At 46.7% G+C, this 22,062-nt stretch overlaps 1 protein-coding gene across 2 annotated transcripts in view; it reads left to right on the plus strand.

The window, feature by feature from the left end:
* Nucleotides 1–21,288, plus strand: part of PPP2R2A (protein phosphatase 2 regulatory subunit Balpha) — a 185,925-nt gene extending 164,637 nt beyond the window's left edge. For both annotated transcript variants that reach the window (XM_030201832.1, XM_030201833.1), the window contains 2 exons: nt 6,462–6,553; nt 20,300–21,288. In XM_030201832.1, the coding sequence (XP_030057692.1) occupies nt 6,462–6,553; nt 20,300–20,579 (372 nt within the window). In that variant the 3' untranslated portion in view covers nt 20,580–21,288. The remainder of the gene's footprint in view (nt 1–6,461; nt 6,554–20,299) is intronic.
* The last annotated feature ends 774 nt before the right edge of the window (nt 21,289–22,062 follow it).

Below are 22,062 nucleotides of genomic sequence, written 5' to 3' on the forward strand. Positions count from 1 at the left end.
GGACACTGACCTGCGTGGTACCACAAGGATCGATACTGTCACCTATTCTGTTCACTATCTACTTCAAGCCACTAGCTGAGCTGATTCGGTCAATGGACACTCTGTGGATGATGTACAGCTACTCATACCCATTGAACCTGACTTACCTACAGCCTTGAATAAACTGATTACTTGTCTAACATTAATTCAAGAATGGGCTAAACACAACAAACTTTGCCTGAACCCAAGTAAAACGGAGCTTCTCTGGGTCCCTAACACAAGTGGATACATACCTGACATCAAAATCCCTTTTGGGAAGTATGAACTCCCCCTCAAATCACAAGTCAGCAACCTTGGAATACAGTTAGACTCAACACTTATTCTGATTCCCCAAATCCAAGCAACCTTCAAGAGCTGCTTCTACTATTTGCGACAGCTACGCTGCCTCTCTCCTTACATCAAGAAGGTAAATCTTATCCCAGTTGTGCATGCCATGGTAACATCAAGACTGGATTACTGCAATGCACTATACAATGGTCTGACTACAAAGGGCCTGCACCAGCTCCAGTTGATTCAGAATGCAGCAGCAAGATTCATAGAAGGTTGCAAGTGACGTGACCGCATCACACCATTTTTGCAAAAACTTCATTGGCTACCAGTACAATAGAGGGCTAAATTTAAAATTTACCAGGGAGCTCTGGGGCACCAAGGACATTGGCACCCGAGAAGCGTCAACACCGGGAGGACTGCTCCCCCTCCATTCAAGAGGTGCCGAAGCATCAGTCTCCCAGCAGTCCAGTTCCTGCTCCCGAACCCAAGGCATCTGTGTCACCGACTGTTCCTCCGGCCCCGCAGCCTTTTCCTATGGCTGCTCTCAACGAGCGGATTTGCTTCCATAGCTTCTGGAAGGACTGCTGCGCCACACTGCATAGGCGTCGGGGGTGCTTGCTCGCCTACCTTGCCATCTGCTTCAGCTATGTCTGCCCCTCCACCCGTGGTGAGGTCTCCGAACTCTGCGCCGCTTGCGGCTCCAGTATTGGCTGCCACCCAGGTTGACTCCTCATCGACATCGATGGAGGGAGCTTCGCCGTCCATGTGGGGGGGTCGGCTCCTCGACATCACCATCAAGACCACAAGTCTTCGGCGTTGAGGCGGGTTCGGCCCGGAAGTTCTCTGACACCAAGGAATAACGCTCGTGGGAGTCAGAGGAAGATTCCAGGTACTTCTCAGATGAGTCATTTGGGATTCTGTCTGAACCTTCCCCTGCACCTGAAAGGAAACTGTCTCCTCCTGAGAGCCTCTCCTGCTCATCTTTTGTGCAGGAAATGGCTCAGGCCATTCCATTCCCCATAGACATAGAGGATGAGTCCAGGGCTGAGATGCTCAAAGTTCTGGATTACACCTCTCCACCTAGAGAGGCAGTGACAACTCCTTTGCATAAGGTACTCAGGGAAGTCTTTATGTGAAACTGGGCGTCCCCTCTGTCTGTCCCCATTGTCCTGAAAAAGACTGATTCATAGTATCAGATTCACAGGGAGCCTGGATTGATGAGGTGTCAGTTAGCCCACAATTTCATGGTGATGGACACCGCCCTCAAGAGAGCCAAGAGTTCTAGAGATTATGCTTCGGTGTCCCCAGGCAGAGAAGCTAGGACCTTGGACTCTTTTGGGAGGAAAATGTATTAGGCCACCATGCTCGCTGCCCAAATAGTCATACCAGGTCTTCACGAGCATCCACTTGTGGAAATCGGTGTAGCAGCTGCCTAGTTTGGTTGATGCCCTCCCTCTGGAGCAGGCTGAACCTTTTCGTCAGCTGGTCAAGCAGCAAAAGGCGTGTCGCAAATTTTTGGCCAGGGGCGCATATGACACCTTTGATGTAGCATCCAGAATCTCTGCTCAAGGTATAGCAATGCGCAGACTCTCATGGCTGCGTGTTTCTGACCTGGACCATTTGGTCCAGCAGAGGATTGCGGATGTTCCTTGCCGGGGGGGGGGGGGGGGAATAATCTTTTCGGAGAAAAGGTGGAAGATCTAGTTGACCAGATCAAGAAGCACACGGATGCCTATGGCTTCTCTCTCCTGCTTCCACCTCCTCAACTAGGAGGTTTTTTGGTGGGTCATGGAGTGCTCCCTTCTTATTCTAGGCGTAGGTAGAAGCCCAGAGAGAAAAACTGTTTGGGGCTCAGTCCGGTCCTCCTATGTTGGCATTGAGGTTGGCGACGTCGGTATTGAGGGAGGCATTGATGGGAGTGGAGGTAGGCATGGCTGCTGAGAGACCACGACACACTAGGAGCAGCGAGGCATCGAGTGGGTCTCCACCTGCATCTCACCAGCCTACTCAAGCTCAGCCCCAGCGCACTTGTTCCTGTCAACGGCGTGCGCCCAAGACCTACTGCTCCCCAGCAACAGCAAACGACGGGCTTTTGACTGGCTCCAGGAGAGCATAGCCGCAATAAAAGTGTCTTTGCCGGGCGACTTGCCTGTTGGAGGGAGGTTGTTGTTTTTTCACCAAAGGTGGCCTCTCATAACCTCCGACCGGAGGGTTCTTCAAATAGTCCAGTTAGGATATAACCTCAATCTGGAATCCATACCTCCAAATTTCCCACTACGAGCTTGTTCGTTCAGCTGTCCGCACAAGCAGGTACTTGCAGAGGAACTCTCCGCCCTTCTACAGGCCCAAGCAGTCAAACCCATTCCACCAGCGGAAGAAGGGCTGGGATTCTATTCCAGGTACTTCCTTGTCCAAAAGAAAACAGGGGGGATGCATCCCAATCTAGACCTAAGGGCCCTGAACAAATTTCTGGTCCATGAATAGTTCAGAATGGTTTCCGTGGGTACCCTTCTTCCCATGATTCAGGAAAATGATTGGCTATGCTCTCTGGACTTGAAGGATGCATATATGCACATCCCGTTACTTCCAGCTCACTTCCGAATTTGGCTGGGAATGCAGTACTTCCAGTACCACATGCTGCCCTTTGGCCTAGCGTCAGCTACCAGAGTGTTCACAAAATGCCTGATGGTAGTTGCAGCGTTGCTGCGCAGGTTGGGAGTGCATGTGTTTCCTTATCTCGACAATTGGCTGGTGAAGAGCACCTCAGAGGACAGTGCTCGGGAGTCCATCTGGAAGACTATTCAGGTACTGGAACTACTAGCATTCGTGATAAATTACCCCAAGTCCCATCTCACTCTGGTTCAGAAATTGGAGTTCATTGGAGCATTGCTCAACACGAGAATGGTTTGAGCCTATCTTCTCGAGGCATGGGCAGACAACCTTCTGTCCCTAGTGTCCAAGGTTCGAGTGTCACAGCAAGTCACAGCTCGGCAGATGTTGAGACTCTTGGGGCACATGGCCTCCACAGTTCATGTTACACCCATGGCACGTCTGCACATGAGATCTGCTCAATGGACCCTAGCTACCCAGTGGTATCAGGCCATTGTGAATCTAGAAGATGTCATCCATGTGTCCACCGACTTTGCACATTCTCTTCCATGGTGGACAATTCGATCCAATTTGACCATGGGATGTCCATTCCAAATTCCTCAGCTGCAGAAAGTGCTGATGACAGATGCATCTCTCATGGGGTGGGGAGCTTATGTCGATAGGCTTCACACTCAGGGAGCCTGGTCCCCCCCCCCCCCCCCCCCCCCTAGGAAACAGATCTTCAGATCAACCTCCTGGAGCTCCGAGTGATCTGGAACTCTCTAAAGTCTTTCTGAGATTGGCTGTCCAACCAAATTATCTTAATTCAAGCAGGCAATCAGGTTGTGATGTACTACACCAACAAGCAGGGGTCACCGGATCTCACCCTCTGTATCAGGAAGCCATCCAGATGTGGCTGTGGGCGTGCTGTCATGGCATGTTTCTCCAAGCCACTTATTTGGCAGACCTAAACAACAGTCTGGCCGACAGGCTGAACAGAGTAATGCAACCTCACGAGTGGTTGCTGAATATGACCGTAGCCCGCAAGATCTTCCGGGCGTGGGGCACCCCCTCGGTGGATCTTTTTGCCATTCAACTCAATCACAAAGTTCCTCAGTTCTGTCCTCCCATACCTCTGGTGGGAAAGACTTTGCTAAAACTCGAGCAAGACCGCGGAACCATGATCCTAATTGTGCTGTACTGGCCGCGTCAGATTTGGTTCCCTCTTCTTCTGGAGTTGTCCTCTGAGGAACCGTGGAGATTGGAGTGTTTTCTGACCCTTATCACTCAGAACAAGGGGTCACTTCTACATCCCAACCTCCAGTCTCTGGCTCTCACAGCCTGGATGTTGAGAGCCTAGATTTCGCTTCCTTAGGTTTTTTTGGAGGGTGTCTCCCAAGTCTTGCTGGCTTTCAGGAAAGATTTCACTAAGAGATGTTATTCTTTTAAATGGAGGAGATTTGCTGTCTGGTGTGACAGCAAGACCATAGATCCCCTTTCTTGTCCCACACAGACCCTGCTTGAATACCTTCTACACATCAGAGTCTGGTCTCAAGTCCAACTCCGTAAGGGTTCACATCAGTGCAATTAGTTCTTATCATCGATGTGTAGAAAAGCCTATCTCTGGACAGCCTCTAGTTGTTCACTTCATGAGAGGTTTGCTCTTGTCAAAGCCCCCAGTCAAATCTCCGACAGTGTCATGGAATCTCAACGTCATTCTCACCCAGCTGATGGAAGCTCCTTTTGAGCCACTGAATTCCTGCCATCTTAAGTACTTGACCTGGAAGGTCGTTTTCTTGGTGGCTGTTACTTCAGCTCATAGGGTCAGTGAGCTTCAAGCCTTGGTAGCTAATGCACCTTATACTAAGTTTCATCACAACAGAGTAGTCCTCCACACGCACCCTAAATTCCTGCCAAAGGTGGTGTTGGAGTTCCATCTGAACCAGTCGATTGTCTTGGTAACGTTTTTTCCCCGTCCTCATGCCCACCCTGGCGAAAGCAGCTTGCACACCTTGGACTGCAAGAGAGCATTGACCTTTTACATGTAGCGGATGAAGCCCTTCCGACAGTCCGTCCATTTGTTTGTTACTTTTGATCCCAACAGGAGGGGAGACACCATCAGTGAACGCACCATTTCCAATTGGCTTGCAGATTGCATTTTCTTCACTTATGCCCAAGCTGGGCTGACTCTGGTGAGTCATGTCACGACTCATAATGTCAGAGCCATGACTGCATCGGTGGCTCACTTAAAGTCAGCCTCCATTGAAGAGATTTGCAAGGCTGCAATGTGGTCTTCAGTACACACATTCACATCTCATTACTGCCTTGAGCAGGATACCCGATGTGACAGTTGGTTTGGGCAGTGCTGCAGAGTCTGGGGTTTAGAATTTAACTCCACCCCCTTAGGTCTTATTCTGTTCCAGACTGCACTCTCAGTTAGTTTGTATATAGTTTGTTTAATCTACATTGTGTTCTCGCCGTTGCAAGGCCAATTGACCAACGTTTGTTGTTTTGCATGAGCTTGGATGCTAGGGATACCCCACTTGTGAGGATTATTCAGCCTGCTTGACCTCGGAGAAAGCGAAGATACTTACCTGTAGCAGGTATTCTCCAAGGACAGCAGGCTGATAATCCTCAGAAACCCACCCACCTCCCCTTGGAGTTGTCTCTTCTATCTCTCTTTTACTCTTCACCTAACTGAGGAGCATGGCCGCGTGACGGGCGGGAAAGTACTTTACGCTTTCACAGTCGGATGTGCGGCGCTCAGAAGGCTCCAGCAAACTTTTTGCTTTTTCAAATGCCGGTTCCCGGGCCAGTGCGGATCGCCAACCCACTTGTGAGGATTATCAGCCTGCTGCCCTCGGAGAATACCTTCTACATGTAAGTATCTTCGCTTTTTCTGCTCTCCCTTCTCCCACACTTAGAAATTGAGACACTTATTTGACATCATTCATTGATAGTAAGTGAGAAATGGACCTGTTTTTATATATATATATATATATATATATATATATATATATATATATATATATATATAACATATAAATGGCAAGTGACCGACTCACCTGCAAATGCGCAGTAGAGTCGGGACGCTGAGAGTGTAGAAGTCCAAGCCCCGCCTCCACCAGCAGTACAGCCCAATAGGGAGGAGGGCTTGGACATGGGCGTGGAAATCGGAGGAGGAGGGAGCAGGGAGGGAAGGAGGGGGCAAAACTGAGGGAAACAGACCCTGGGGGGACGGCAGGGGAGAGAGCAGGGTTGGTGGACGGGGGGAGGAGGCCATAGGAAAACAAAAAACTAGCCCGTTACGGGCTTAACGGCTAATATATATTAATTTCATTGAAGAAAATTGTTGTCAAATGGATGAAATCAACATAAACACAAAATTATTTATGGAAAACAAGTATTTTCCATTCTTTTGGGAATTGATTCTTTGATGTGTAGGTTTTTTTGTTATTCAATTGTGCTGTATTATAGTTTATCTAGAAAATTATAAGTCCCCTTTTTATGAATATTACATTCTACAAATACTAAATTGTTAATGCATTGCTTATTTTTTATAGGTACATGAATATCTCAGAAGTAAACTTTGTTCACTGTATGAGAATGACTGCATTTTTGACAAATTTGAATGCTGTTGGAATGGCATTGACAGGTACTATCATATTCCTCCTTGTGCATTTCAAAAGCCCAAATATAGATAGATATCCCCAAATAGTCTGTTAAAATAGGTTGTTTTAGCCAGAAACCATATAACGTAATGGATTACATTTTCATCTTTGTGGCTGCTGTTTGTCCTAAAATATAATGTAAAGCTTCTATTCCAGTATTTGGAAAAGAAGGAAATACCTTTATTCACAAATGTATTTACATTTTATTTTTAACATACAGAGTGTTCTGAGTATATTTTTGTGTATTTGTAAATGTTTAAAGTAAATTGAGGTGCAAATTAACGGGTAAAGAACAAGATTTGCTCCTTTGCATCTGAAGGTAAATAGTTGTATCTTAATTTAATGACAGTATTAAGTATGTCTTAATGTTTATAATATTGAGCCATTGATGGTATATAGTTCTTGATTCTACTACTACTACTTAACATTTCTAGAGCGCTACTAGGGTTACGCAGCGCTGTACAAAATAAAAACAAAGAAGGACGGTCCCTGCTAAAATGAGCTTACAATCTAAAGAACGAAATGTCAAGTTGGGCAGTCTAGATTTCCTGGGTAGAGGTGTAGAGGTTAGGTGCCGAAGGCGACATTGAAGAGGTGGGCTTTAAGCAAAGATTTGAAGATGGGCAGGGAGGGGGCCTGACGTATGGGCTCGGGCAGTTTGTTCAATGCGTGGGGTGAGGCGAGGCAGAAAGGGTGGAGCCTGGAGTTGACGGTGGTGGAGAAGGGTACTGAAAGGAGGGATTTTTCTTGAGAGCGGAGGTTACGGGTAGGAACGTAAGGGGAGATGAGGGTTGATAGGTAAGGAGGGGCTGCAGATCGAGTACATTTGTAGGTTAGTAGCAGAAGTTTGAATTGAATGCGGTAACTGATCGGAAGCCAATGAAGTGACTTGAGGAGAGAGGTGATATGAGTGTATCGGTTCAGGCGGAAGATAAGACGTGCAGCAGAGTTCTGAACGGACTGAAGGGGGGATAGGTGGCTAAGTGGGAGACCAGTGAGGAGTAGGTTGCAGTAGTCAAGGCAAGAGGTAACGAGAGAGTGGATGAGAGTTCGGGTGGTGTGCTCAGAGAGGAAAGGGCGGATTTTGCTAATGTTATAGAGGAAGAAGCAACCGGTCTTGGCTATCTGCTGGATGTACGTAGAGAAGGAGAGGGAGGAGTCGAAGATGACACCGAGGTTGCGGGCAGATGAGACGGGGATGATGAGGGTGCTATCAACTGAGATAGAGAGTGGAGGTAGAGGAGAAGTGGGTTTGGGTGGGAAGACAAGAAGTTCGGACTTGGCCATGTTCAGTTTCAGGTGGCGGTTGGACATCCAGGCAGCAATGTCGAATAAGCAGGCCGATACTTTGGCCTGGGTTTCCGCAGTGATGTCAGGTGTGGAGAGATAAAGCTGGGTGTCGTCAGCATAAAGATGATACTGGAAGCCATGAGACGAGATCAGGGAGCACAGGGAAGAGGTGTAGATAGAGAAAAGAAGGGGTCCAAGGACAGAACCCTGAGGGACTCCAACAGAGAGCGGGATAGGGGTGGAGGAAGAGCCATGAGAGTGTACTCTGAAGGTACGATGGGAGAGATAAGAGGAGAAACAGGAGAGGACAGAGCCCTGGAACCCAAAAGAGGACAGTGTGTCGAGAAGTAAGTTGTGATTGACAGTGTCAAAAGCGGCGGATAGGTCGAAGAGAATGAGGATGGAGTAATGACCTTTGGATTTGGTGAGGAACAGGTCATTACAGACTGGCTAATGCCGTTTCTGTCGAGTGAAGTGGGCGAAAGCCAGATTGAAGCGGATCGAGGATGGTATGAGAGGCGAGAAAATCAATGCAACGGCTGATGTGGGCTGTGAACATATGAGAGGACCTTTATGTAGATAGGCCATTCAGTGTTCTTGAATTGTGGTTGTGACTACTGATCTAGTACAGGGGTTGGGTGGGACGTTGAATTGTATGCAGCTCCTGAGACCATGGGAAGTATATACAGAAAACATCATTAACCAGAGTTTTGGCAGTTTTAAATATTGTATTTTACAAATAACATAGTAACATAGTAGATGACGGCAGAAAAAGACCTGCACGGTCCATCCAGTCTGCCCAACAAGATAAACTCATATGTGCTACTTTTTGTGTATACCGTACCTTGATTTATATCTGTCATTTTCAGGGCACTGACTGTATAAGTCTGCCCAGCACTATCCCTGCCTCCCAACCACCGGCTCTGGCACAGACCGTATAAGTCTGCCCAGCACTATCCCCGCCGCCCACCACCGGCTCTGCCACCCAATCTTGGCTAAGCTTCTGAGGATCCATTCCCTCGGAACAGGATTCCTTTATGTTTATCCCACGCATGTTTGAATTCCGTTACCGTTTTCCTCTCCACCACCTCCTGTGGGAGAGCATTCCAAGCATCCACCACTCTCTCCGTGAAAAAATAGGTGCTCCTCATCCTGATACAGGTCTCCCCAAACCCCCTCCTGACAGCACACCCAAAAGCACAATCACCCCTCTCAGAACACCTGGCCCTTCCCAGCAAACACACCTCTCATCCTGGAGGCCCCCACATGTGAGCACGAGGCCAACATGTGGAAGCCTTCACTAGTGCCTGCACTCCAGGGCTCATTGCCCCCAAAATTGATGTTAGGCTGCAAGCCCCCTTCCCCTCACCAACTGACCCAGTCCCCGTCCTTACCAGGAGTTCCTGGTTGCCCAGTGGAGCAGGAGCAATGGCCACCCGCTCCCACCTCCTGGCCGCCTGGTCCCAAAAGGGCCACTGAGACCTCATTAGCTGCTGTTGCAGTTTGTTTTTATCATTTATAGCTAAATTTTTACTTACTTATCACGGGTGGTCTGTAGAGTTCTGGGCATTTCCAGTTCTGACAGTACATAATGTTTCGGCTCTAGAAGTAGTACTGACATTCACGTGGCCATCTGTATAATGAAGGTTGCCCACCTAATTACAGGTCATAAATAGAGGTCTAGGAAAGAAAGCCAACAAGGATGGGGAAAATGTAAAGATTAATAAAAATTACAGTACATTCCATATTACATTAAATGCATAGAAAGTACACATAGAGGTTCAGCAATTACAAGGGAGGAGGTGGTCATCTAATTCTGTGCTTCCTAATTGCTGGGGAAATGGCAAAGGTAGTTTAACAAAGGATCCCTCATCTCCAGAAATGCAAGACAAACTGGCATCACCAGGAGCAGAATTTCAGTTAAACTATACATTCAGATTCCAATGAATAACTCATTCATGTTTTTGTACTAAATATTCTGTATCAGGGTTGCAAATGACAAACAGATGGGCAAAATGTAAGTGTTAATTTCCCGTTCCAGCTTCAATATGCAGTATTTTTTTTAATTGTTTATGCTGTTAATCTCTAGGGTCTACCTGAAGGATATTTGTAGTATGAGAATTTTATATATATATATATATATATATATATATATATACAGTGGTGGAAATAAGTATTTGATCCCTTGCTGATTTTGTAAGTTTGCCCACTGACAAAGACATGAGCAGCCCATAATTGAAGGGTAGGTTATTGGTAACAGTGAGAGATAGCACATCACAAATTAAATCCGGAAAATCACATTGTGGAAAGTATATGAATTTATTTGCATTCTGCAGAGGGAAATAAGTATTTGATCCCCCACCAACCAGTAAGAGATCTGGCCCCTACAGACCAGGTAGATGCTCCAAATCAACTCGTTACCTGCATGACAGACAGCTGTCGGCAATGGTCACCTGTATGAAAGACACCTGTCCACAGACTCAGTGAATCAGTCAGACTCTAACCTCTACAAAATGGCCAAGAGCAAGGAGCTGTCTAAGGATGTCAGGGACAAGATCATACACCTGCACAAGGCTGGAATGGGCTACAAAACCATCAGTAAGACGCTGGGCGAGAAGGAGACAACTGTTGGTGCCATAGTAAGAAAATGGAAGAAGTACAAAATGACTGTCAATCGACAAAGATCTGGGGCTCCACGCAAAATCTCACCTCGTGGGGTATCCTTGATCATGAGGAAGGTTAGAAATCAGCCTACAACTACAAGGGGGGAACTTGTCAATGATCTCAAGGCAGCTGGGACCACTGTCACCACGAAAACCATTGGTAACACATTACGACATAACGGATTGCAATCCTGCAGTGCCCGCAAGGTCCCCCTGCTCCGGAAGGCACATGTGACGGCCCGTCTGAAGTTTGCCAGTGAACACCTGGATGATGCCGAGAGTGATTGGGAGAAGGTGCTGTGGTCAGATGAGACAAAAATTGAGCTCTTTGGCATGAACTCAACTCGCCGTGTTTGGAGGAAGAGAAATGCTGCCTATGACCCAAAGAACACCGTCCCCACTGTCAAGCATGGAGGTGGAAATGTTATGTTTTGGGGGTGTTTCTCTGCTAAGGGCACAGGACTACTTCACCGCATCAATGGGAGAATGGATGGGGCCATGTACCGTACAATTCTGAGTGACAACCTCCTTCCCTCCGCCAGGGCCTTAAAAATGGGTCGTGGCTGGGTCTTCCAGCACGACAATGACCCAAAACATACAGCCAAGGCAACAAAGGAGTGGCTCAGGAAGAAGCACATTAGGGTCATGGAGTGGCCTAGCCAGTCACCAGACCTTAATCCCATTGAAAACTTATGGAGGGAGCTGAAGCTGCGAGTTGCCAAGCGACAGCCCAGAACTCTTAATGATTTAGAGATGATCTGCAAAGAGGAGTGGACCAAAATTCCTCCTGACATGTGTGCAAACCTCATCATCAACTACAGAAGACGTCTGACCGCTGTGCTTGCCAACAAGGGTTTTGCCACCAAGTATTAGGTCTTGTTTGCCAGAGGGATTAAATACTTATTTCCCTCTGCAGAATGCAAATAAATTCATATACTTTCCACAATGTGATTTTCCGGATTTAATTTGTGATGTGCTATCTCTCACTGTTACCAATAACCTACCCTTCAATTATGGGCTGCTCATGTCTTTGTCAGTGGGCAAACTTACAAAATCAGCAAGGGATCAAATACTTATTTCCACCACTGTATATATATATATATATATGTGATATGTGGTTTACGTGTCTTTGTTGAAAGCTTGAATACTAAAATTTAATGGAAGGTTAATAAAGCATATCTTTAGATCTTTTGGTCTTCACTCCCAGTCCTTAAGGGCTTCATTGAATCTTGTTTTCAATGAATATGCATCAGAGAGATTTATATGCGTATTACCTCCATTATATGCAAATCTGTTTCATACATATTTATTAGCAGTAATCCAGAAAACTTGACCTGTTGGCAGCTTTCAAGGACTAGGACTGAAGACCACTGTTACTGTGGAAACGTAATTCTCCAAGGACAAACAGGCCATTAATTCACACAAGTGAGTAATTCGGCACCGCATTGACTAGTCCGGGCTTTATAACAAGCTTCAAGAGCTTTGTGGAGCACAAGACACACTCCTCCACACATGCGTAGATGCCTTCCCGCTTGCCATGGTAAAGAGAAGACCGTGTCTGTAGTTTCTCTTCACGTCTGGTTCAGAAGAGCTTCTTTTTGGTGCCTTTTTGCCTTCTTTTGGTGTGATTTTCTGCTGTGCCTTGTCTTTTCTCCTGTTTTCTTCCTGTACATGTTTAGTTATTTTTTGACGATTTTTGTTTCCTTTATTTTCTGCGCTGTAGGCCGCATTTAGGCCTCCTGTCCGGTCAGGTCTTTCTTGTGAATTTTTCTGTGGTGTCTTGCCTTTTTTTCAGGCACCATTTTATCTTTTGATTTTGCTTTGGAAGTTTTTTTTCCTTTCATGTCAACTAAAGTTCCCAATGGCTTTAAGCGCTGTTCCCGGTGCAGTTGGACAATCTCTGGCAAAGTCGCCCATTTTTGGTGCTTTTAATACTTAAGGCCCGACCATAGCTCTGCCAACTGTGTCCTTTGTCTTCGGATGAAGAAACGGACCCAGGTTGCCAGAGAGGTTTAATGTGAGAGGAATTTTGGTGCCAGATCCGAGTCCTCGATATTGGCATCGAGGGCAGCAGTGTTGGCATTGACGTCGAAGACTGCATTGGCTTTGGGAGCGTCGGTCCATATGGCTGCTTCGAGACCCATTGACACTGGGAGCAGTGGTACGTTGATTGGGTATCCACCTATCTCGATGCCAACTGCTAGACAGGGCCCCCGGGGCCGTCCAGCGTCGAACCGGACCCTGAGGCAACGTGAGAATTCAATGACGTCCTCAGCACCAAGGTGTCTTGAACACCGAGCTTCGGGCAAAGGCCAAGAAGCATCGGCATCAGTCATCCTCGACGCATGGTGCCGGGAGCTATGGGTATAAAGGGGTTAGGCACCTAAGAAGCGTTGACGCTAGGAAGATCTCTCCCCCTGTCTAGGAGGTGCTGATGCGCCTCTGGCCTCCTGTCTCGGAACTGGCACCTCAGCCTTTCCCGGTGTCGGCCTCCAGGACCGGGACTTTGCTCCCTGAACTGCTGGATGGTATTCTGCAGTGGTGTGAATCAGTATTGGGGGTGCTTGAGCCCACGTACAGCCCATTGCGGCCCCGCTTGGCCCTCAGCCTGCAGTGTGGCCTCCGCTGTTGCTGACTGCCACCCAAGCCGATATCCCTTCGACGTTGGTGGAGAAAGCTTCACTGGAGTCAAGATAGGAGCCAACTCCTTTATGCCCCTCTTGAGTATAATCTCCTCAAGGTCGAAGCAGGCTTGGTCTCGGCCCTCCCACAAGGAGTTTCTTACTGACACCAATGAGGAACGCCCATAGGAGTCGGAGGAGGATCCAAGGTCCTTTTGCTCAGATAAGTCCTATGGTATCCCCTCTGAACTGTCCCCTCCACTTGCAAGGGGAAAGTCTCCTCTGGAGAGACTTTCATTTCCCTCTTTTGTGAAGAAAATGGGTGACTCTATTCCATTTCATTTGGAAGTGGAGGATGAGCCCAGGGCTAAGATGCTCGAAGTCCTGAACTATACATCTCCTAGGGAGGCTATGACTGTCCCTCTCCATGAAGTACTCAAGGAGGTCCTCGATAGGAACTGGGAGTCCCCTCTGTCAGTTCTTGTCCTGCCTAAGAAGATCGACACCCAGTATCAGATCCACAGCACACCTGGGTTTGATAGACCTCAGTTCTCACAATTTCATGATAGTGGAATCCGCTCTCAAGAGAGTCAGGAGATCTAGACTGTGCCTCGGCGCTCCCAGACAGAAAAGCTAGGACTTTGTACTCTTCTGGGAGGAAGATGTTCCATGCGCCAGTTCTCGTGTCCCGTATACAGTCTTACCAGTTCTTTATCAGTGTGTACTTACGGGACTCGATGCTCAAGCTGATGGACTTTGCGGATTCTCTCCCACTGGAACAGGCCAAGTGAGTGCACCAGCTGACCAAGCAGCAGAAGACATGTCGAAAGTTCTTGTCCAGGGGCACCTATGATACCTTTGACGTGGCTTCCAGGATTTCTACTCATATAGCAATGTGCAGACTCTCATGGCTGCGTGTTTCTGACTTGGAGCAGTTGGTTCAGCAGAGGTTGGTGGATGCCCCTTGCCGAGTGGATAACCTTTTTTTGGGAGAGAAGGTTGAAGAGGTCAGTGACCAAATCAAAACACACACTAATACCATCTCTTCTCTCTCCCGCCGAGCACCTTCTGCATTAGCCTCCTTAGCTAGGAGGTCTTTTGGCAAGCCAAAGAGGGGTGCTTACTACTCACAAATGATGTAAGTACACCACTTCATCTCGCCAGCCTGCTCAGGCTCAACCCCAGCACACTCATTCTCGTCAACAGCATATGCCAAAGACCCCTGCTGCTCCCCAGTCTAAGCAAAGGGTGAGCTTTTGAATGGCTCCAGCAGAGCATCGCCGCTGTCACCATATCTGTACTGGACGACTTGCTGGTCGGGGGGAGGCTGAAGTTTTTCCACAAAAGGTGGCCCCTTATAACCTCCGACTGGTGGGTTCTCCAAATAGTCTGTCTTGGATACGCACTAAATTGACTTTGAAAACCTCCAAATTGCCCACCGAGAGCTCATTACTTAAGCTCTCAGCATGAGTATGTACTTGGAGAGGAACTCTCCACCCTTCTACAGGCCCATGCGGTTGAACTCGTTCCACCAGGGGAAGAAGGGCAGGGATTCTATTCCAGGTACATTCTCATGCAGAAGAAGATGTGTCCCATGACCTAAGGGTCCTGAACAAATTCTGGTCAAAGAAAAGTTCAGAATGGTTTCCCTGGGCACACTTCTTCCCATGATTCAGGAAAACGATTGGCTATGCTCTCTGGATTTGAAGGACAGGACCACTGAGAGACAAAGCCATGGCAGGCCACTGCTTCCGCCCCCCCCCCCCCCCAAACTTGGAACGCAACCGTCAGGCCCCCACCCACACTTAGGACACAGCCGCTGGGCACAACCTGGATACTGCTGCTGCCTCTCACTCACTCTCGGGCTACCACCAGATCCTGCCCCCTATGTCTACGTCTGCTCCTCCCTGGTCTTCAAGGGGGGACCCTGTGCCATGGTCCGTCTCTCGCCTGCTCCAGTGTGCCGGGGCTCCTGATGAGTAAAAGAGAGACCCCAGTTCTGGGCCCCCCTTGGAGACAGAGCCCAGGGAATTTTGCCCCCCTTTCCCTCCTCATCGGCCCTGTTGAAGGATGCATATTCTCCCATCCTGATACTTCCAGCCCACCGGACGTATCTTCGATTTCAGCAGGCAAGACATCACTTCCAGTACCACATGTTGCCTTTTGGCCTCACGTCAGATCTCAGGGTATTTACCAAATGTCTAGTGGTAGTCGCAGAGTCGCTATGCAGATTGGGAGCCCATGTGTTCCCTTACCTCAACAATTGGCTGGTGAAGAGCACGTTGGAGGACGGTGCTTGGGAGTCCGTTCGAAGGCCTATTTGGGTGCTGGCAATCAAAGGGTTTGTTATAAACTACCCCAAGTCCTCTCTTCACCTTGCACAACAATTGAAATTTATTGGAACTCTGCTTGATACGCAGAAGGTTCAAGCTTTCCTCCCAGGATCGAGGATGGACACTCTAGTCGTTCTGGTCTCTCAGGTTCAAACCTCTCAGCAAGTCATAGCTTGGCAGATGTTGAGGTTGTTTAGCCATATGGTCTCCACAGTTTGTGACATGCATGACATGCCTGCACATGAGATCAGCCCAATGGACCCTTCCCTCTCAGTGGTACCAGGTACAGGAGAGCTGGAAGATTTCATCTGCGTGTCTCTGCTCTGGTGGACTGTTTAATCCAATTTGACTCTGGGACTTCCATTCCAAATTCCTCAGCCTCAAAAAGTGCTGACGACAGATGCATCACTGCTGGGTTGGGTGGCTCATGTAGCTGGGCTGCACACTGAGGTCTTCAGATGAATCTTCTGGAGCTCTGGGTGATCTGGAACGCTCTAAAGGCTTTCAGAGATCAGCTGTCCAACCAAATTGTTCTCATTCAGACAACCAGGTTGCAATATTTTACATCAACAAGCAGGGGGGCACCGGATCATGTCCTCTGTGTGAGGTGTCCAGACGTAGCGCTGGGCTCGCCAACACGGCATGTACCTTTGGGCCACTTACCTGGCAGGCAAAAAACAGTCTGGCACACAGACTGAGCAGGGTCATGCAACCACACAAGTGGTCTCTCAACATGGGCGTTGCCTCAGTTTTGCTTCAGGCCCACGACAGACCAGCATCAGATGCCTTCCTCCTTCATTAAGGGACAGGTCTGCTGTATGCGTATCCTCCCGTTCGTCTTGTGGGGAAGACATTTTGGTGAAACTCAAGCAAGACCATGATCTTGATCATGCCTTCCTGGCCTCGGCAGATATGGTTCTCTCTTCTTCTGGAGTTATTCTCCAAAGAACTGTGGCGGTTGGAGTGTTTTCCAACCCTCCTCATCAGAATGAGGGATCTCTTCTACATCCCAACCTTCAGTCTCTGGCCCTCACAGCCTGGATGTTGAGAGCCTAGAATTTGCTTCTCTTTTGTCAGTCAGAGGGTGTCTCCCGGGTCCTGCTGGCTTCCAGTAAAGATTCCACCAAGAGGTGGTATTCTTTCAGATGGGGGAGGTTTGCCGTCTAGTGTGAGGGCAAGGCCCTAGATCCTGTTTCCTGTCCTTTACAGTCCCTGCTTGAATACCTTCTGCACCTTTCTGAGTCTGGTCTTAAGATTAAATCTGTAAGGGTCCACCTCAGTGCAATTAGTGCTTATCATCGATGTGTAAAGCGTAAGCACATCTCTGGACAGCCTCTAGTTCGCTTCATGAGAGGTTTGCTTTTGTCAAAGCCCCCTGTCAAACCTCCGCCTGTGTCATGGGATCTCAATGTCCTCATCCAGCTGAGAGCTCCGTTCAGGCCATTGAATTCCTTCCATCTGAAGTACTTGACCTGGCAGGTTATTTTCTTGGTGGCTGTTACTTCAGCTTGTAGGATCAGTGAGCTCCAACTCTAGTAGTGGATGCACCTTATAATAAGTTTCATTACAACAGAGTAGTCCTCCTCACTCACCCTAAGTTCCTACCAAAGTTTGTGTCAGAGTTCCATCTGAACCAGTCGATTGTCTTGCCAACATTCTTTCCCAAACCTCATGCCCATCCTGGCGAGAGCATCGTGTTGCACACCTTATACTGCAAGGGTGCATTGGTCTACTACATGGAGTGGACAAGGCCCCATGGACAGTCCACCCAACTTTTTGTTTCTTTTGATTCCAAAGGTATGGTGGGCGCCATTGGGAAACGCACAATCTGTAATTGGCTGGCAGATTGCATTTTTCTCACTTATGCCCAGGCTGGGCTGACACTGGAGGGTCATGTCAAGGCTCACAGTGTCAGAGCCATGACTCTATTGATAGCCCACTTGCAGTTAGCCTCCATTGAAGAAATTTGCACACATTCACATCTCATTACTGCCTTGAGCAGGATACCTGACGTGATAGTCGGTTTGGGCAGACAGTGTTGCAGAATCTGTTTGGGGTCTAGAATCTAACTCCACCCCCTTAGGCCCATTTTATTCTGTTCCTGGCTGCACTTTCACTCAGTTGTAAATAGTTTAGGTTAATCTGAGTTATGTCCTCGCCATTGCGAGGCCCAATTGACCATGTTGTTTTTGATGAGTCTGAATGCTAGGGTTACCCTACTTGTGGGAATTAATGGCCTGCTTGTCCTTAGAGAAAGTGAAGAAACTTACCTGTAGCAGGTATTCTCGAGCGTGCTGTTCACCGCCGCTGCCTTGATTTTCTCTCCTCACATGCTATTCTTGACCCATTACAATCTGGTTTTCGCCCTCTCCACTCAACCGAAACTGCGCTTACTAAAGTCTCCAATGACCTATTACTGGCTAAATCCAGAGGTCAATATTCCATCCTCATTCTTCTTGATCTTTCCGCTGCTTTTGACACTGTCGATCACAGCATACTTCTCGATACCCTGTCCTCACTTGGATTCCAGGGCTCTGTCCTTTCCTGGTTCTCTTCCTACCTCTCCCTCCGCACCTTTAGTGTTCACTCTGGTGGATCCTCTTCTACTTCTATCCCTCTGCCTGTCGGCGTACCTCAGGGTTCTGTTCTTGGTCCCCTCCTCTTTTCTATCTACACTTCTTCCCTTGGTTCATTAATCTCATCCCATGGCTTTTCCTACCATCTCTATGCTGATGACTCCCAAATCTACCTTTCTACCCCTGATATCTCACCTTGCATCCAAACCAAAGTTTCAGCGTGCTTGTCTGACATTGCTGCCTGGATGTCTCAACGCCACCTGAAATTAAATATGACCAAAACCGAGCTTCTCATTTCCCCCCCCCCAAACCCACCTCCCCACTCCCCCCGTTTTCTATTTCTGTTGATGGCTCTCTCATTCTCCCTGTCTCCTCAGCTCGAAACCTTGGGGTCATCTTTGACTCTTCTCTCTCCTTCTCTGCTCATATCCAGCAGACCGCCAAGACCTGTCGTTTCTTTCTTTACAACATCCGTAAAATCCGCCCCTTTCTTTCCGAGCACTCTACCAAAACCCTCATCCACACCCTTGTCACCTCTCGTTTAGACTACTGCAATCTGCTTCTTGTTGGCCTCCCACTTAGTCACCTCTCCCCTCTCCAGTCGGTTCAAAACTCTGCTGCCCGTCTCATCTTCCACCAGGGTCGCTTTACTCATACTACCCCTCTCCTCAAGACCCTTCACTGGCTCCCTATCCGTTTTCGCATCCTGTTCAAACTTCTACTAACCTATAAATGTATTCACTCTGCTGCTCCCCAGTATCTCTCCACACTCGTCCTTCCCTACACCCCTTCCCGTGCACTCCGCTCCATGGATAAATCCTTCTTATCTGTTCCCTTTTCCACTACTGCCAACTCCAGACTTCGCGCCTTCTGTCTCGCTGCACCCTACGCCTGGAATAAACTTCCTGAGCCCCTACGTCTTGCCCCATCCTTGGCCACCTTTAAATCTAGACTGAAAGCCCACCTCTTTAACATTGCTTTTGACTCGTAACCACTTGTAACCACTCGCTTCCACCTACCCTCCTCTCTTCCTTCCCGTTCACATTAATTGATTTGATTTGCTTACTTTATGTATTTTTTGTCTATTAGATTGTAAGCTCTTTGAGCAGGGACTGTCTTTCTTCTATGTTTGTGCAGCGCTGCATATGCCTTGTAGCGCTATAGAAATGCTAAATAGTAGTAGTAGTATTCTCCGAGTACAGGCCATATATTCTCACAAACCCTCCCACCTCCCCTAGGAGTTTTCTGTTTTTATTTTTACTTTTTCTTGCTGTAGTATTTAACTGTAGTAACTGTGCCCTCGTGGAAGGTGGGAAGGCAGCTGCGTCGCATATATGCAGTGAATTGTGTTTCGCGTTCCACAAAGCTCTTTAAGCTTGTTTTAAAGCACTGACCGGGCAATGTGGCACCACGTTACCCACTTTTGAGAATATAAGGCCTACTGTCCTTGGAGAATACCTGCTACAGGTAAGTATCTTCACTACAGTGTAACTGTTACACAGCACAGGGTACAGCTCTCATCTCATTGTGGTGCCAAGTATAAATAATGTGGCATTCCTAGAAACTGGACTTTATTGCAGCAGGAAGAATAAGATGCAGATATATATATTCCTTGTCCAGTAAAGATAAACTTTTTTTGTAACATATGTATATTGCTTTTTTGAGGACACAATGAAGAGATGTGTAATATTTAATTGGGTACTTACTTTATTATAGGGGTATATGGGTTTAAGAGAAGCTGAATTATTTTCCTCAGTTAATAAAGAAGACTGTGCTCTGGTTGCCTTTTTGTAAGGCTGGTTCTTCCAGTTAGTCATTTTGATGCTCTTCTTTAACCAATCTACAGCAGCATCTGCATTTTTTAGGTTTGCAAGTTGTTATTGATACCTTTGTTTCTGCTGAGACTATGAAAGGGTCTCTTACATTTAACATCTTTTCGGTCACAAAAAAGAACCATGAAGTATTTCCATTTCATTTTGACTGTGCAGGCAATGAGGAAACATGTAGGCTCTTAAAACAGGCAGGAAAAAAATTTAATTTGCCTTTTGTTTTATCAGAAGTATTAGACTGTACTTTTAAGGATCCATCATGGCATGCATAAAAATGATTCATAGAAAAAATAGTGATGTTGCTGGTGGTTTATAATTTCATCCATCTTTAGTCGCATTTTGAAATCATACATATCAAGTTTAGATTTATTTTAAAGGGTGTCCTTGCCAATGATGTGTTTCTCTATTTATTTTGTAGCGTGGTCATGACTGGCTCCTACAACAATTTCTTCAGAATGTTTGACCGGAACACAAGGCGAGATATCACACTAGAAGCATCTCGGGAAAACAATAAACCACGCACAGTCTTGAAACCACGCAAGGTTTGTGCCAGTGGCAAACGAAAGAAGGATGAAATCAGTGTGGACAGCCTAGATTTCAACAAGAAGATTCTCCACACAGCTTGGCACCCAAAAGAAAACATCATAGCTGTAGCTACAACAAATAACTTGTATATATTTCAAGACAAAGTAAATTAAAATTGGAATTCTTAGCAGAAGAGTCCACTTCCTGCATAGTTCAGATAGTTGAATCTAGCATTTGTACCTGTAAAAACAACAAAAAAAAAAAGTGCAAGAGAGGTCCATTGTGGCACCCCTTTCCAGTGTTTAAAAAATGTGCCATGCGACCACATATTTTCTTGTATAGCTACATGGGGAAAGCACTGTTGATCGATCAATCAATCACTGTGGTCTTCTCCATGTCTGCTAGCCATTTAGGTAAGATTAGGGCACTTTTTAATTTAATGACTACTTGCACCATCTTGCCTAATGGACTAGACTGGGCTGCATCAACATTGGTTTACTCCACTTTTTATGCCTTCCATTGTGATGTCAGATACAGTGAAAACCTTCAGCTGTGCTATGGGATTTAATTGTGTAATATTATTATTGTATCTTTTGTGCCCTCCCCCCCATACACATTTTTAAAATGAAATACAGCTCATTCTTGCTGTGGCTTGTAGCATTCCTTATCTTCTGGACTCCCCCCTCTACGCAGTCCTGGTGGTGGTGTATAGGAAACCAAACAAAGCACATAAAATGGGCCTATCAGAGAGGTCAGTGGTAAAGGGAACCTATGTTGCAAGCAAATGTTTTAATAACAACTGATTGTAATTACTACTTGCCATGCTTGAAGCCAGAAAGAAAAAAGAAAAAAAAACTACTGAATAAAAGTGACAATACAACATTTGTCCTTTTTGCTTTTAATCTACCTCCTTATATAGTTCTGTTTTGTCTTAAATGCATAATAAAGATTTTTTTTTTTCATAAAAAGAAAAATATAATTTTTTATGTCAATTGTGAGGGGAAGGAGCTCTTAGCTTTTTGCTTCATGTTGCTCTTATAACTAGCATGCATATTTGACTGGTTCTCAATCCAGTCCTTGGGACACACCCAGTCAGTTTTTCAGGAGATCCACAAAGTACTTAAGATAGATTTACCTATAGTGTAGGCAGTCCTTGCAAATTTATCTCATGCATATTCATTGTGGATATCTTGAAAACCTAACTGGGCTAGGTTTGTCCCAAGGACTGGGTTGAGAACCCCTGCTATGTAGAACTGAAAATCATAGTTGAATTTTTTGAAACTTTGAAGTAGAGTGTGAAAGATTGAAAGGTTGCATTTTTAGGAGATGTCTGTGCAATACAGAAATTCTTCCAGAGTGTTGCATAGAATTCTGTTTTGTATGTGTCAGTTTATGGAGCTGTTCTTAATTTTCATACGGAAAAGAATTTCAGAACCTGTTTTTCTCACTCTGTTCATCCAAATGGCAGATGACATTTAATGCGGATAAATGCAAAGTGATGCACATTGGGAAGAATAATCCAAATCATAGTTACCTGATGCTAGGGTCCACCTTAGGAGACAGCACTCAAGAAAAAGATCTAGGTGTCATTGTAGACAATGCACTGAAATTTTCTGCCTAGTGTGTGGCAACAGCCAAAAAAAGCAAACAGGATGC

The sequence above is a fragment of the Microcaecilia unicolor genome, chromosome 4 (genome assembly GCF_901765095.1).
Source record: "Microcaecilia unicolor chromosome 4, aMicUni1.1, whole genome shotgun sequence".
NCBI lineage: Eukaryota > Metazoa > Chordata > Amphibia > Gymnophiona > Siphonopidae > Microcaecilia > Microcaecilia unicolor.